Source organism: Vipera berus (assembly GCF_964194415.1).
Source record: "Vipera berus genome assembly, chromosome: 1".
NCBI lineage: Eukaryota > Metazoa > Chordata > Lepidosauria > Squamata > Viperidae > Vipera > Vipera berus.
In genome coordinates this window covers 43,107,723-43,122,945 of record NC_138202.1, presented here as the reverse complement: position 1 = coordinate 43,122,945, position 15,223 = coordinate 43,107,723, and the positions used below count along the sequence as shown (strand labels likewise).

Here is a 15,223-nt window from a genome sequence, read left to right as displayed (position 1 = left end):
TTTAACAACCCTAGAACTGATGTCACCTAGTCAAGTAATGAAATGCCTGCAAGCAAACAACCATGCTCAGAGTGCACCAAGAAACTCCATAGTTCAACCCTATGTTCTCTTCTATTGGTTCTTTCATACAACTTGTCTTAACAAGCATTCATAAAACCATTAAGGTTGATATCTGATTTTAGGAGACTATTTCTGGGTTTTTGCTCCTCTCACCTCCCCAAAAAACAGGATTCTCACCAGCTCTGAAAACTGTATTTCAGGTCAATTCCATTTGAAAAGGGTGGTCCTGAAACTATCTGTAAGCCAAGTAGATGATGAAAGCCTGATACAGTGTTCTGCTACCTGACAGTGGCCTGCTCTTTCATTTTAAGCAGAAAAAAAGCCTTGGATGATTAGTTAGGGCCAAAGAAATCAACTTTCTTTTTTACTCATTACTGCTCCTTTTTATTCATATTAGAGGGAACCAATAAGAGAAGTCCAAACATTTTGCTTTAAAATGATCTTGTTACTCTAATAAATATATAATTTAATAAATTTGCCTTAATACCATTTATTGCTTCAAAATTGTCTATATCCAAATACAGTTTGTAAATACATACCTAAGCATACACTCATAATGTCAGGTATTTTGGTAACACAATGTGTACTGGAATCCAAAACAATTTCTATGTTGTTCCCTCTCTAGCTTCATCTACCAACGGTTTCTGTGACATTCTCCAAACATTATGCTAGGGATTGTCAAGGTAACAATAACATGAAGAATGATTCCACATAATGTGGAAACTGGACATAAGTGGATCCTTAAGGAAAAATCTGTCTCATAAAAATACCATGCAGTACTATTTTATGTGCTGGTTACATGATTTGTATTTTTAAGCAAATATACAAAAATATTTTTTCTGAATAATTTTATCAAAGCTTCAACACTCTTATTTGATATTATAGCTCTAGTGCCACCACATTAACTCAGTCACACTATTCCGATAACTTGAAAAATAATATTCATCACTAATTTTAATAAACAAGGCTAATATTTACAATATTTTCTAAAAGCTCCTTTTAAGAACTGTGCTTCCCAAAGTGATACGCAGTGAGATATGTAAAATTTGTTTAAAAAATGCGTATCTACAGACAACTCATTTAATAAGCTATTCTGCTAACATGTTATAGCAACAAATACATTCTGAACGAGAATGAAGAATTAAGAATTAAAACCTCTTGGCCACTGACAAGAAGGCCTGTTCTTAATTCATGCCTACTTCACAAATATCAGCAGCAAATGCTAAGGTAAACACCAGTTACATTCGTGCAGAATTGTACAGGTAAAGCCAATAATTTGGTAACCTGTACTATTCCATAAAAGTTTTATAACTGAATAAAGAATAGCTTTATTCTTTAACTAAATGAAATAGCAAAGCAAATGATGTAAGTTGGACTTACAGTAATACAGTATTTTAACAAGTAATGGTAATGCACAGTAGAAATGATTTTTTGAAGGAAGAAATATTCTGATCTGAAGTATATATAGTGTTGCTACTGGCAGTGATTGTTACCCTTAATCAATTGTAATGCTGTTAGTCAACCCCTCCTCTGAATGCTAGGTTATTGCAGAACATGGTTCCAGACATATTGTTATGAAAACAAACTTGGCAATTTTAATCAGAACTGATTCACACTTTCTGGGCCACATGAGCATTTGGGAAGTTCTATTTTCTATCAACTGAAAGCTCCAGACATATTCAGAGGCTGCTCTTGATAAAGCACAGTGCATTTGGAAATAGCTCAGATCCAGTCACTCAAGAATGTAGGAAAGCAGCAATAAAAAGCACTCCTGGTTACCATTACCACCTCTTAGACACCAACAAATAAATCCAAAAGGCCCATAATGATATTATTGGGTGTAAAATAAGAGCAGAGCTATAATGTCAACAGACTTATAATCTCAAATTGTCATTGGATGAATAAAGAATCAAAAATCTCTCAATTTAGCTTTTGTAACAAAACATATAGGGAGAAACGCTAGCAATGTGATTAAAGTCTAGGTAAAAAAGTGCTCTAAGGGGATCCTATGGTCAGACTGATCACATGCTATCTACAGATCAAGTAGGACTAAGACATTATCATGAAAATCTGCTACCACTTTCCATCCAGAACCTAAGGTATCTAAATTAGGGCTGCGACACAGAAGCTGGAATGGGCTTATTCTCTATTGCTCAACTCAAAGGAAAGGATCAGAACCAATGGATTAAAACTACAAGGAAAGATTTCAGTCTAAACATCAGATGGAATTTCTTTTATGAACTGTCTGACAGCGGAAGAGACTGCCACATGAAGTTGTCAATTGTTCTTCAAACAGAGGCTGGTTGGTCATGTCAATGGTAATTTAATGGATGCTGCACTAACCAGAGTATTAGACTATCATTTCCATTCTTGGTTAGCAACTTTCAAAAACCCCTGAACAGAATGGGATAATTCACCATGGCCAACTCGCCACAAGACAATTCAACAAATATAAAAGTTAAATTAATTTCAACAGAACCATGGTCAATAATAATAAAATTAAATCAATCTAGAAATACAAGACACAATAATTTTGATGAAAATGTGATCATCAATAATAAAAATAACTAAATGAAAAGATTAAAGCAGTGAGTTGTCCTGCGGCAAGTTGTCCCACGGCAAGTTGGCCATAGTGAGGACCATCCCCAAAGTTTAAATGCACGCCTCCCCTCAACTTATTTAGAAAGAGCATGTTGGAATCAGTAGTATTTGCACAAAAATCTTTCTTTAAAAAGACACTTATTTAGAAAGAGCATGTTGGAATCAGTAGTATTTGCACAAAAATCTTTCTTTAAAAAGACAAAACCCATGCAATTTTTTTAAAAAAGCATATTCATTTGGAAGATTCTACTAATGACTAATACAAATGGAAGATGTGTTCTCAAAGCACATTTCTATACCAGCTGCTCAAGGAACCATATCCTTGAAAAAAAATGAGCGCAACCACTGCATTAATTGAACAAGCATGCTCATGCATAGAAGATGCTTTCACTGGGATTCCTTTTGCTATAGCAAGTGTAAAAATATCTTTGCTTTGCTTTATAGACAGCTTCTGCATTTTTATTAAGAAAGGCTCAAATTTATATATTAAAAATTCTCTATTTGTTCTAAGGAAAGAAAACATTTCTATTTAGCATTTTAAGCCTTGCAATTGTCAACAACCTCTGATGTTTTATAGAAAGGCAAAAACATTTCAAATTCAAAGTGTTCTGAATTCCAATACCTGGTGCTGGTACAGAATCATTTGTACAAATCATTTATCATTTGGGAGGTATTTCAAATTAAAAGCTAAGAGTTTCAAAGATAAAACTCTTCCGAGATTATCAGGATATTAAAACTGGCCTGTTAAAGAGTGAATTCACATTCAAAACAAAATATTTAGAAATGGTTCAAATTCAAAATTATTTCCTTCACCTTATTCATAATACTTATGGTACTTTGTTGTGAAGGATGTGTTGTCAGCATTAAATGCAATACTACTTTTAACAGTAAGGCTGGTGCAAGGACCACCTATAAATGAAAAAAAAAACTCAATTTAAAAAAGTATCCAAACTTACCTGTAACATACCAACTATTTCTACTTTATTAAAAAATATGAATGAATGAAGAGTAGACAACATGTTTTCCTCAAATACTGAAGGAGTAGGTAGAACCATATCTTGAATATACTGTACTCTGTATGTTTGATGTATTTTTTGTTTCAGCTCCGGGTCAGATATTGGAATAACTTCTTTAAATTTTGCAGTTTTTGTCAGAAACTCCCTGTGTTTCCGTGACTGTGATAAAGAAGGATCATATTCTAGACATCCAATTACATCCATTATACATTCTTCAGAAAACATGACTTCAAAAAGTGCAGTTCTATTCAAGAGGAAGATTCCCTTAATAATTTCATACAAATGGTGTAGTCCTTCAGTATTTTCCAAGTCCTCACACACATGAAAAATTTCTAAGAGTTTTTTTATGTAGCCCTCATTTTCAAGCGCTAAAGCAAGTTTTTCACGCCGCAATGGGGAAGGCAGTGAAGATGCCACAAGTTCTGCAATCTCTTCTAATCGATTTAATTCACAGGATGGTAACTCTAGACCAGGAGATGACATATCATCAAAACGTTCCTCTTCAGATTCATCCACAAGATCCTGAGTAATGTCCACTGAAGGGTCTTTTCCCTGGACCTGTTAAAGTGAAAGAAAAGCAGAAAGTATACCATTTCAGTTGCTACATTTCTACAAGTATATATAGATATATTGCTATAAAATTGAAGAGCCTTGGTGGAGCAGTGGGCTAATGCCTCCTTAAGTAACACCAGCTGCCTGCAATTAGTGCAGGTTCGCATCCCACCAGGTTCAAGGTTGACTCAGCCTTCCATCCTTCCGAGGTAGGTAAAATGAGGACCCAGATTGTTGGGGGCAATTAAGCTGACTTTGTAATAATGACGCTTGGGGTGTGTGTGAAAGCCCTAATAAGCAGGCATATACATAGAATGAAGGCTACTGCTAAGCTTGTAAGCCGCCCTGAGTCTTCGGAGAAGGGCGGGATATAAATGGAATTAAAATAATAAAAAAATGTTAATTTTTAAGAGTTGAGAATTATATATCTGCATCAATAAATGCAAAATAAAGCACATCAAAAATGAAATACACTACCAAGCACCATAGAACAAAGTCATGAATCAAGAAGTTCAATTAAATAAAAGGCTATGCTATTGTACCTAGTATTTCCAATGAATATATACACTAAAAATTAAATGCTAGAAATAACTTTTTTGATGTAGCCACTAACATGTAACACTAACAACCTTTCTTAACAGCATCAGAATATTATGTAGGCTTGTACTTTTATATTTTGACTTACAGTATTTCTAGTTCAACATATTCATTTTAACTGTTGTAAATTGCCCTGAATTTATCCAAAATCAAGACTGCATATCAATAATAGCTCCACTTGCTGTGAGCCACTCGCCATTTGCACAAATGGAGCTGTGCGTGTGAACGTGCATACCTGCCACTCGTGCAAATGAAGCTGTGCACATGAGCCCGTGCACACGAGCACTCACTCCTCACCTGTACGGCCCAGTTCCAAACAGGGTGCAGTCCACTAGTGGACCGTGGCTTGGGAGTTGGGGACCCCAGACATAAGGAATATTCAAAGTTATGACAGACGCTCCAATATTATTTACCCTTATGACTGACCCCAGGGACGCTGTGGCATTCTCCGCCTCTCACCCCCATCCCACCCCACCAGGACCCCACAACACTTGAGTCTACTCCCGAGATGCCCATCACTTATTGTACTTACTTTTTGTAGCTCTCTGCACCTCATGTTGGGGAAAGAATGTAGGCCACATGTCCCAAGATCACATAGCAGTGACTTGAAAGCAGCCACCATTTTGTTCTGGCTGCTTGTAGACAAGGACAAAATGGCAACCGCCAGACAAACTGCTTCGTTTTGCTGCTTTAACAAGGTCTGCCCAGCACTGAGGAAGCTTCTGAATGCTGCAGAAAGCTTTTCCAGTGCTATACAGACTTGTTAAAACAACAGAACAGAGCAATTTGTCCCCAGGCCACATGGCAGCAACACTAACACAGCCATTTTGTGCCCAGGACAAAATAGCGGCCACTTCCAGAATTGCACCCTGCAGCTGTGCAAAGAAGCAATCAATTCCAATGCTCTAGCAGGCCTTGTAGTTCTACAAAAGATGAGGAGGGTGCACCTTTCTGCATTCAAATCAAAAGCATTACACAGCTGTATTATTTAATCTACTTACAGTAGACAACTTTAGTCTACTTACAGCTCCTTTAGATTATTTCCAATTACAATACTGAAAACACAGTGTATTAATTTAAACAGATGAAACTTCTGGGAGAAATGGAGATAATTATATAGCATTGTTAATTGCATTAATTATGGCAGATAAACATTCAAGGTACACATCTTACCTGACATATTTTTTCCCATATTTCATCACAACCAGCCTTTTCTTGAAAGCTAAGAGCCAGGTCATAGTTCTCCGCTTCAGACCACACAATCAGCGTGTCCTTCAAAATTAATAAATTTATATGTATATGTACATACATACGTACATATATAGGTATTTAGTAGAGCTGTAGTCATTTCTAGTCCAAATCAGAAAAGGTGTCTTTCTGGGCTCACATGATAATCCCAACCAAATTATGCATTTCAGTAAGGTCAAGAAACTGCTTCAGAAGAGACGCAAATTCAGAACAAGCCTCTTCTTACCTTATCCTGTATTTATCAGGATTGCACTTCAAATATGTTTAAGGAAATAAAAGATATATCTAAGAGTTACTATAATAATTACTTTCCCAACAACAGTGTGTAGCACAATGACAATATTCATAAAATGCATCTGTAGCATGTGAAATACAATTGCTTGGCTCATTTATTTAAAAGTGATTTTATATCAATATCATATTGTTTGTTGGCAGCTTATTAATTTTATATGAAAATATGCTTTATTTGACTCTGCACATCCGTTTTGAACAAAGACCATGTCCTCATTGTATCGTTTTCATATTATGGACATGTTCTTATAATTTTAACAGATTGATGTAGTACAATCACCAAAAACTTGATGAACTTAATTTGTAGGTATTTAAGGTGCTATAAAACCATTTCAATAAAATTTATGAGATTCCAGACTCATAAAAATACCAAACAAGCTAGTTTAAAGATGACAAAACTAATTTCAAACCATAGCTGTAGCATGCGTTTTGTCCTGAATTTTACTGAAATGTGGATGACAAATTTACAAGTTTCTTCCCAAATCCCTAAGTGTAGGTTAAAAATTTCTATGCCAGTCTCACAGAAAGACTGGGTATATAATAGCATATTTCCCTGCACTCCAATTTAATTACATAGATAATTTCATTACTCCAAACCCTTTTTAAGGTATATTTTAGTAAAAAAGGTATTCTTTAGTAACAAAGGTATTTAGTAACAAAGGTAGGCTAAATTGAGAACATCATAATTTATGTAATAGGGATGTATCTTCTTCATGTGCAAGAAAAGTTGTATATTTTCAATCACATCTGCCACTCTACTTTTACATATCAATACAAGAAAATATTTTGATCAAGCTACAATCAGATTAATCTTCGATGCTGAAAAGCACTGCCATCTGTTTAAACTACAGTGGGAAATTATACATTATGTCTGCTCGCACAGAATGAGAAAGAGAAGAGAAACAGAAGGGAAATACATGGAGTCAGAACTGCTGCCCTTTTATCCTAATACATCATTAAGGAGATTTTTAGGGCACAAAGAGAGGTGCACAGAATGAGAATTATCACTAAATGTAATAACTCTCACATTCCTCTGATGTGAAGTGGGAGGGGGGAATTGACTGAATTGACTGGTAACACTAACAAATCACATTGCATCTTAGAGTCCTATATTTCAGTGACTGAGGGAAGAGTTTTAAAAAATTTTATAGCACAGGTTTCTGCAATTACCAAACCATTATGAGCAACTGAATTTACTGTTGCTAATCAAACATCAGAAAATGTATTTTCAATATCATGCTAGAGGTTCACAGGCACGGATAAGAACATTTTTGTCAATCAACTTGAAATCTATGAATTTGAAATTAATTTTTAGGATTTTCATAATGACTTTTGTTTGATATTCTATTTTAACTTTAATAAAATGTTGTAATTTTGTTTTATCAAGAAGGATATAATTTCTCCATCTTTATTATCATTACAGTCCCTAAAGAAGCAATACCAAATATCTTCAATTTTTAATTAATTGCAAGGAAATAAAACTGACTAAACTATTACCTGTTGCTTCTGATATGCAGTATTAGGGTTGATTTTGGATTCCAAAAGTAGAGAACCTAAAGAGCAGGGAAAAATTGTAATATTTATTAAAACAAATTTATTATTTATTAAACACATTCATATTGCTGCCCAATTTGCACGTAGGAAACTCTTGGAGGATTAGAACATTTAAAAATCTACCACATAAAAACTCATGAAAACCTCATCCCACCCCCAAGGCAGTAGCAACACAATCAAATTGACCACTTGATTGGTTCCATCTCCATTTGTGCAGCATATATTTTAAATGTGTGTACCATTCCACAAGGATGCTTTAAAATAAAAATAAAAAACTTATCTTATTAGCTCATAACACATGCCTATTTAAAGAGTAATTTATTGAGTATTTATCCTGTACAGCATGCATGTCAAACTGCCAGCCCACGGGCCGGATGCATCACAATAAAACCATGCCCTCCCCATTGCCGGCAAAGGGAAAAAGTCACAATACGTCGCACAACATGACATTGCGAGTTTGACATGCCTGCTGTAGAGAGTTCTAGGAACTGACAATGATTAAATTGTGCAATATTTAAAATTAAAGCAAGAGTTAGACTGGATAAGCAGACTTTTTCAAGTTCATTCTGGACATGTTTTCTCTCTAATAAATATTCAGTTGATTAAAACTACTGTACGTGAAAAAATCCAGATGGAAGAATCAACAAATCACACCTTTTCTAAGTTTTTGGGAAGGGATAAACAGAAAGTGTCATTATTCTGTACAATCCGAAATATAGGCAAACAACGATACAAACATAATCTAAGAAAAACTAGTACAAATTTCCTAAAAACAGCCCCATATACAAAATTGTGCTTTTTAAGCCACTTTTACTAGCCCAGTTACACAAATACTGAATCATTTAAAAATATTAGGTAGCAATATGAACTTTCCTGGTTTGGAAATAATTCATAAAGATTATTTCCCAGACCAGTGAAACTATTGATTTGAACTCACTGCCTCAGTCAGAAAGAAGCAACATTATGTATGCAGTACAGAATATTTTCTCCTACCATTAGCCGTAGTTTTATAATTTATCAAATCAGTGGATCAAAAGTTTTTCCCCCCAATCTAGTATCACCCAGATATGCAATCACTGTACACCCAGATGTACAATCATGAAATCTGCGAACTGTAATTTACAACATCTCTAAGCACCAGATTATATTTGCTTTAATTTATAAACTACCTGATTTCAATGGACTCTGGGTGGTTACAAAATCTGAAAAATATATAATAACAGTTAAACCATATTGCTAAGGCTGAATAACAGTTGAAAAATTAGGATGGTGGCAAAGTGAAAAGGTATTTATGCTAAACAGAAACAACAATCTTGTTCCTGAAACTGATTCCCAGTGTAAATGACACTGTCAGGACTATGTTAGTATCTTTTTTATAATACAATTGTATGAAGCATTTTGAAAATAACTGAACATTCTTAAAAAAAATAGAAATACCACTGACTTCAATCGCAAAATAAATTTGCCTTTAAAGTTATTATTTCCTCAAAGCCCAGCTAGAAGGAAATTTTGTATTGCTAAAATGTCATAAACTTCATGGTTAAATTATTAGCACCCTCACCAATGATGGTGTGTTTATTTATACTGGTTACCTTAGGGCACAAAGATAAAAGTTCACTGAAATTGACATGGGAAATAAAACATTTTCATAAAACACTAAAAACATTTACACTATTCAAAAGTATTTCAAAATTAGAAAAGTATACATCCCTAAAAAAAATCTGCTCCAAATAAGCCTGGAATAAAACAAGAGTGAAAGTTCTTAGTATGAGGGGTTAAAAGTGCTATATTGGTTTTAATGTTTTACAACTTGTCACCAGAAGAACAGGTGAGCTATAAAAAAATGCACTTTGACAACAAGCCTCTACTTTAATAATGTCATTTTGCACTGCACTGGTTTGCGTGATAAACAATTAACAATAGGTAAAGTATCACAAATTATTTTGAATGGCATGTAGATAAAACAACATCTACATACCATTCAAAAAAGACAATCAAAAAGGCAAAAAGGAAACAAAAAGCCAAAAACATTGTCTCACCAGCAAATCAACACCCAGATGAGTAGTGGTGACACCAAGATTAACTTTAGACCAACAATTAAGAAGCAAACAATACTCCAATCAAGAAATTACCAACTCAGACAAACAACCTAACAGTAAACAACAGCTTAATCAAGGAACCACCAAGAACACTCCCACCAACATTGGCAGGGCAAGCCACTAGAATTTTAAAAATTCTAGCATGTTACCTAGTTAAGTAATAAAATGTCTGCAAGAAAACAACCAACCTTAGAGACCCCACACCTCATTATTTTATTTTATCATTGTATCAGCACTGTATCTGATGTTGCTAAATTCTATCCCACTGAAACATGCTGGACTTATTTAATCATATGAGTGAGGCTATTTGAGTAGGTCTTTGTGACTTGCCACAAAGATGCTGATTAGGTGAAGAGGACACAGGTTTTCTATCCACATGGTTCCTTGGTACTCGAAACATTGCTCAGTTTAAGAAATGACAACAGTGGTGCATGTTTACATCCATACCCCAAAATTCTTTACACATTACAGGACTTTCTCAAAATATTGTAAATGTTTACATTATATATACAGATGTACATACACACCGTTTTACAATAACAGTAAAGTATGCTCCTCAATGGTAATGATTAGAATGCCTAAAGTCAATGTATGATGCCCATAGAAATCATGAAAATGTGTGCAAATACTCATAATAAAAAGAAGACTATCACAGAATCATAGGGATCTTGGAGTCTTCTAGTCCAGTGTTTTTCAACCTTTTTTGGGCAAAGGCACACTTGTTTCATGAAAAAAATCACGAGGCACTCCACCATTAGAAAATGTTAAAAAATTTAACTCTGTGCCTATATTGACTATATATAAAGTAATTCTCTTGAATAGGAATCAAATAAACACAAAGAAAGTATTTTATAATTACTTTTCAATTTTTCCCACGGCACACCAGGCAACATCTCGCGGCACACTAGTGTGCCGCGGAACAGTGGTTGAAAAACACTGTTCTAGTCCAACTCCCTGCCTGAGAAGAAAGCTTAAGTAAAGCTCTCTTTACTTAATCCACATAAATTTGACATAGGCCTGTCTTAAAACTGTAATGTCTACAGTTCAATTGGTTCCTCAACGACCAAACCCATCTCCCAAGGATGTATACTGTTCAATGTATAACAAATTTCCTAATAATCTTCTTATGATGGAAGGGACCATATAACTGAGGGTTGGTTAGGGGAAGATCAAATGCATCTTGCCATCTAAGATGTCAGATGGCCTATATCAGGGGTATCAAACTGCCGACCTATGGGCTGGATGCATTGCCGGCAATGGCAAAACCATCCTGATATGTTATATTCTGTTTGGTGGGTAATGTCAGGAACGTCAAAGAAATACATTATTATACTAATACACTCAAATATGGGATTTCACATTTTTAGCATAGTAAACATAAGACACACATTTCTAATAATCCGTTACAACCTTCTAAAATTATTTTATATTCTGAGTCCATCTGAATATTTGGTTAAAATTATGACATCACTGTGTTCTAACTTAAAGCAAATACATTCCTTAATTAGGATCAGATTGGAATATTTTTATGCACATATTAAAAACAAGTCTCACTGAAGTGAATGCGACTTTCTTTAAAGTAATGACATACTGAAACTGGTGGCAAATTGATTCCAGTTTTATTTTCCCCTATTAGCTTCCATTCATGCTTGCTTTTGGAATAAAAATCTTCAAACTTATGTGAAACAGCTGTTTCACCTATATGATTAAAAACAGAAGAATAACATGGCCAAATAGCTAGGAATACTAGTACACTGAGACAAGATGGGATTTGAAATTTCATTGGTATAATTAAAACAAGTCACCAATTTCACTTCTGCTTCACAAAAAGATTTTATATGAGAATAGAGACATGCTTCAAAACTGGCAACTTTGGAAACTGTGTTTAACAATCATTTAACATGCTTAAATTATAGATTCCACTTATTCTAAGGGATGATAATGGATAGGGTTTGTTTTAACTAAAAAGCAAATTAAATTTTGCTACAGAAAATGGAAGACATGATAAAGTATTTTAGATAGTCTACAAAATTTCTAAGGTAATATAAAGATTTGGACACCTTGTTAAATATTTGGCCATATAGCAAGTATGTATCCGAACTCAGCCCAAATGTTGGAGGTGTGGTTGTGAGGATGCAACGTATTTTCATATATGGTGGACTTGTAAAAAGGTTAAACCTTTTTGGATTAAAATTTGGTGGAATATGCAAAAAATATTCAAGAAAAGGATAAAGTTTTTTTCGCAATTGTTTTTATTGGGTATTATCACAGATACCACTGTTGTAGATATTAAATTGATGCTGCATTTAATTACGGCAGCGAGACTTTTAGTAGCGCAATATTGGAAGAAGGAAGAACTGCCGACTATAGAAGAATGGACTTTAAAAGTTTCTAACTTGGCGGAGATGGCAAAGATTTCAGCGTATTTGAAAGATCAATCGCAACAGAGATATACTGTGGAGTGGAAGAGATGGATAGATTATATTCAGAATAAATATGGGACTAAAAAGTTTCACTTAGCATTTGAATAAGTAGCGGATTTATATGATGTATAATTAGCTTGTAGTTATTTTATTAAGAGTTAAAGTGCGATAGAATTTAATATCTTATTGCTGTTTGCATATTTTAGATTATGTTTGTTTGTATTTTTATACCCTGTATTTAGCTCTGGGAAGTCGGGGAGGGGGGAGGTTAGGGGAGGGGGAGGGGTTTTGTATTCCAAAATGTACTGTAAAACTTTTCAATAAAAAAAAATATTTGGCCATATAGCATTTTAATGGTCTACACATGAGTTAAACCAGAATACTATCAGCTTAAACTATTAGGTTATTTAAATATCATAGGAAAAGTCCTCAATGTCTAGGAGAAAGTTTAATTAATACTTTAAATAATTAACACTATCCATAGTCTGCCATCTAGAAAAATCTAAAGCCACACACTTTGATGACAGTTAGGCAACTTACATAAAACACAGATGGAGATTGTCTTTTGTGAAAGCCATCATATAGAAATTATACCTGATTCTCACCCTCTCAACTTACGCAGTACAGAAATTCACTGCCCTGCATCTAATTATTAGCACATGTCACAGTTTGTTAACACAAGGATTAAGATGTTTGGTGTATAAAACTTGTTCAGCTATACTTACCATCACTTTCTGCCCTGACAAGCAGGGACATGCCCTTCAGCCTTTCCACATAGCCAGAGGACACATGTCCAGTGCCCCGATCATCCCATTGTCTGTCTTCATTTAGTGTATAAACCTTCACTCTCCTCCGAGTATCGGTCATTCTGCCTTTTCCAAACCACAAGGGTCTATATGAGAAGTCTATCAAGAAAAGCTGCGAGGGGGGGCTTTGCCCCCCTCAATGAAGGGGAGCAGAAACGGGAGCAAGAGTCCCACACAATACCCCAAACAGATCTTTTTTTTTTGGTCCTGTTAAAATAACTGCCTCATCACCCCAAAAAAGGCGAGGAGGCCACACACTACCCACGGGGAGTACAGAACTTTTTTTTCTGTAAAAACGGTAGCTACGTAGAACAGGAGAAAACAGGAAATTACAAACGCGAAGATTTCCAAGAGAAGAAACAGAAAAGAAAGAAAAGAAAAAAAACCACCGGGAGAAACGGAAAAAGACGACGACGACGAAAACGTCAACAGTTTAAAAAAAAAAAGAGAAATCTAACGTTACGACAGGCGATTCAAAGCAAAAAAAACCAATGGAAAGAATTCACCAGCGCAGACGACTAACGTTAGTCAGGGGGCAGATGAGGTGAACCGAAAAGCAGCGGCAGCAGCAGCAGCAGCAAGTGGAAAACAAGCCTTACTGACAGGAAAAGCGGGAAGAAGCTTTAGCTGCCCGTGCAAAAAGCCCTCCAAAGGAGAGGTAAAAACGCCACGGGGACGGGGAGGAAAACCCGCGGATCCTGCTGGGGCATCGTTAGCAGAAGGGGCGAAGAGGCCAGCGGAGGGGAACGAGGAAGCCCGGGCCAAAAGGGGGTCAATTTCCCCTCGGCCAGGCCTATTGTGCAAGGCGCTGCTTAGGCCCCAAGCCCCTTTCCTCGCGCTCCGTTAGCCAGGCTAAAGGACCGAGACGGAACCGCCCCTTCTTCCCAGGAAAGGCCGCGACCTAAACGGACGGCGGGGGACGCCGGGCTTGCTGGGATGGAGGCGGGAAGAGGCAGACGCCCGTGTGGGGGCGGAATGGCACGCAGCGTGGGTGCTCGTCTCCCCTCACGAGCAGCGATGACTGCACTCTCTCAACGCGACGCCGCCGCCGCCGCCATGTTCTTCCTGCGCCCGCTCTTCCGGATGCTGCTGGCACTCCTACCAACCTCCCTCGTCCCTTTCACGCGGCCTGGCTCCTTCCCTGCACCCGGCAAAGAAGCCCAAATCCCCTCCGCGGTTTCGGGGAGGATGGCTGAAGCGGTGGCCGTCTGTGTCCTTCCGTCTCAGCCTCGGTCGCTATGCGGCCGCCATCTTGGTTTCACCTCTCACTGGATGCACGGGGTCTCTCAGCCGAAGGCAGCACGGGCCGGGCGCGAACATTTAAAGGGCCCGCAGCCTTCAGGAAGCTTAAAACAAGGCCCCGTTGAAAGGTGCGCTTCACACCTGGCTCCTTGACCAAGTGAAAATCACGGAACCATCTCCTGTAAGAAAGCACAAATGCACAAATGTTTTGTAGCTTTGAATGCTTACAACCAGCATCTAATTAACTATTTTATAAGGTAAAGGTTCCCCCTGCACATGCGTGCTAGTCGTTTCCAACTCTAGGGGCCGGTGCTCATCTCCGTTTCAAAGCCGAAGAGCCAGCGCTTGTCCGAGGACGTCTCCGTGGTCATGTGGCCGGCATGACTAGACGCCAAAGGCGCACGGAACGCTGTTACCTTCCCACCGCAGTGGTCCCTATTTCTCTACTTGCATTTTTACGTGCTTTCGAACTGCTAGGTTGGCAGAAGCTGGGACGAGTAACAGGCGCTCACTCTGCTATGCGGCACTTGGGATTCGACCCGCCAAACTGCCAACCTTCTGATCAACAAGCTCAGCATCCTAACCCACTGAGCCACCGCGTCCCCTAACTATTTTATAGCCACCCACTTTATCAGCCATAACTGGGTGGTTCACAGCAACAGAGATAGCATTAAAAAAAACAATAACAATAAAAGCCAAAATCGGACACACACTTCAGCTCCCAGTACCCTAAA

General features: G+C 37.0%; 1 protein-coding gene across 4 annotated transcripts in view; it reads right to left on the bottom strand.

The window, feature by feature from the left end:
* The window catches only part of PPP4R3A (protein phosphatase 4 regulatory subunit 3A), a 34,637-nt gene extending 20,022 nt beyond the window's left edge, over positions 1-14,615 (bottom strand). For 2 of the 4 annotated variants that reach the window (XM_081331231.1, XM_081331233.1), the window contains exons 1-5: positions 13,167-14,615; positions 9,089-9,121; positions 7,863-7,918; positions 6,000-6,098; positions 3,618-4,235 (exon numbers count right to left, since the gene is read on the bottom strand). In XM_081331231.1, the coding sequence (XP_081187357.1) occupies positions 3,618-4,235; positions 6,000-6,098; positions 7,863-7,918; positions 9,089-9,121; positions 13,167-13,308 (948 nt within the window). In that variant the 5' untranslated portion in view covers positions 13,309-14,615. The remainder of the gene's footprint in view (positions 1-3,617; positions 4,236-5,999; positions 6,099-7,862; positions 7,919-9,088; positions 9,122-13,166) is intronic. The other 2 variants (XM_081331234.1, XM_081331232.1) reach the window with 2 other exon arrangements.
* Between the last annotated feature and the right edge of the window lie 608 nt (positions 14,616-15,223).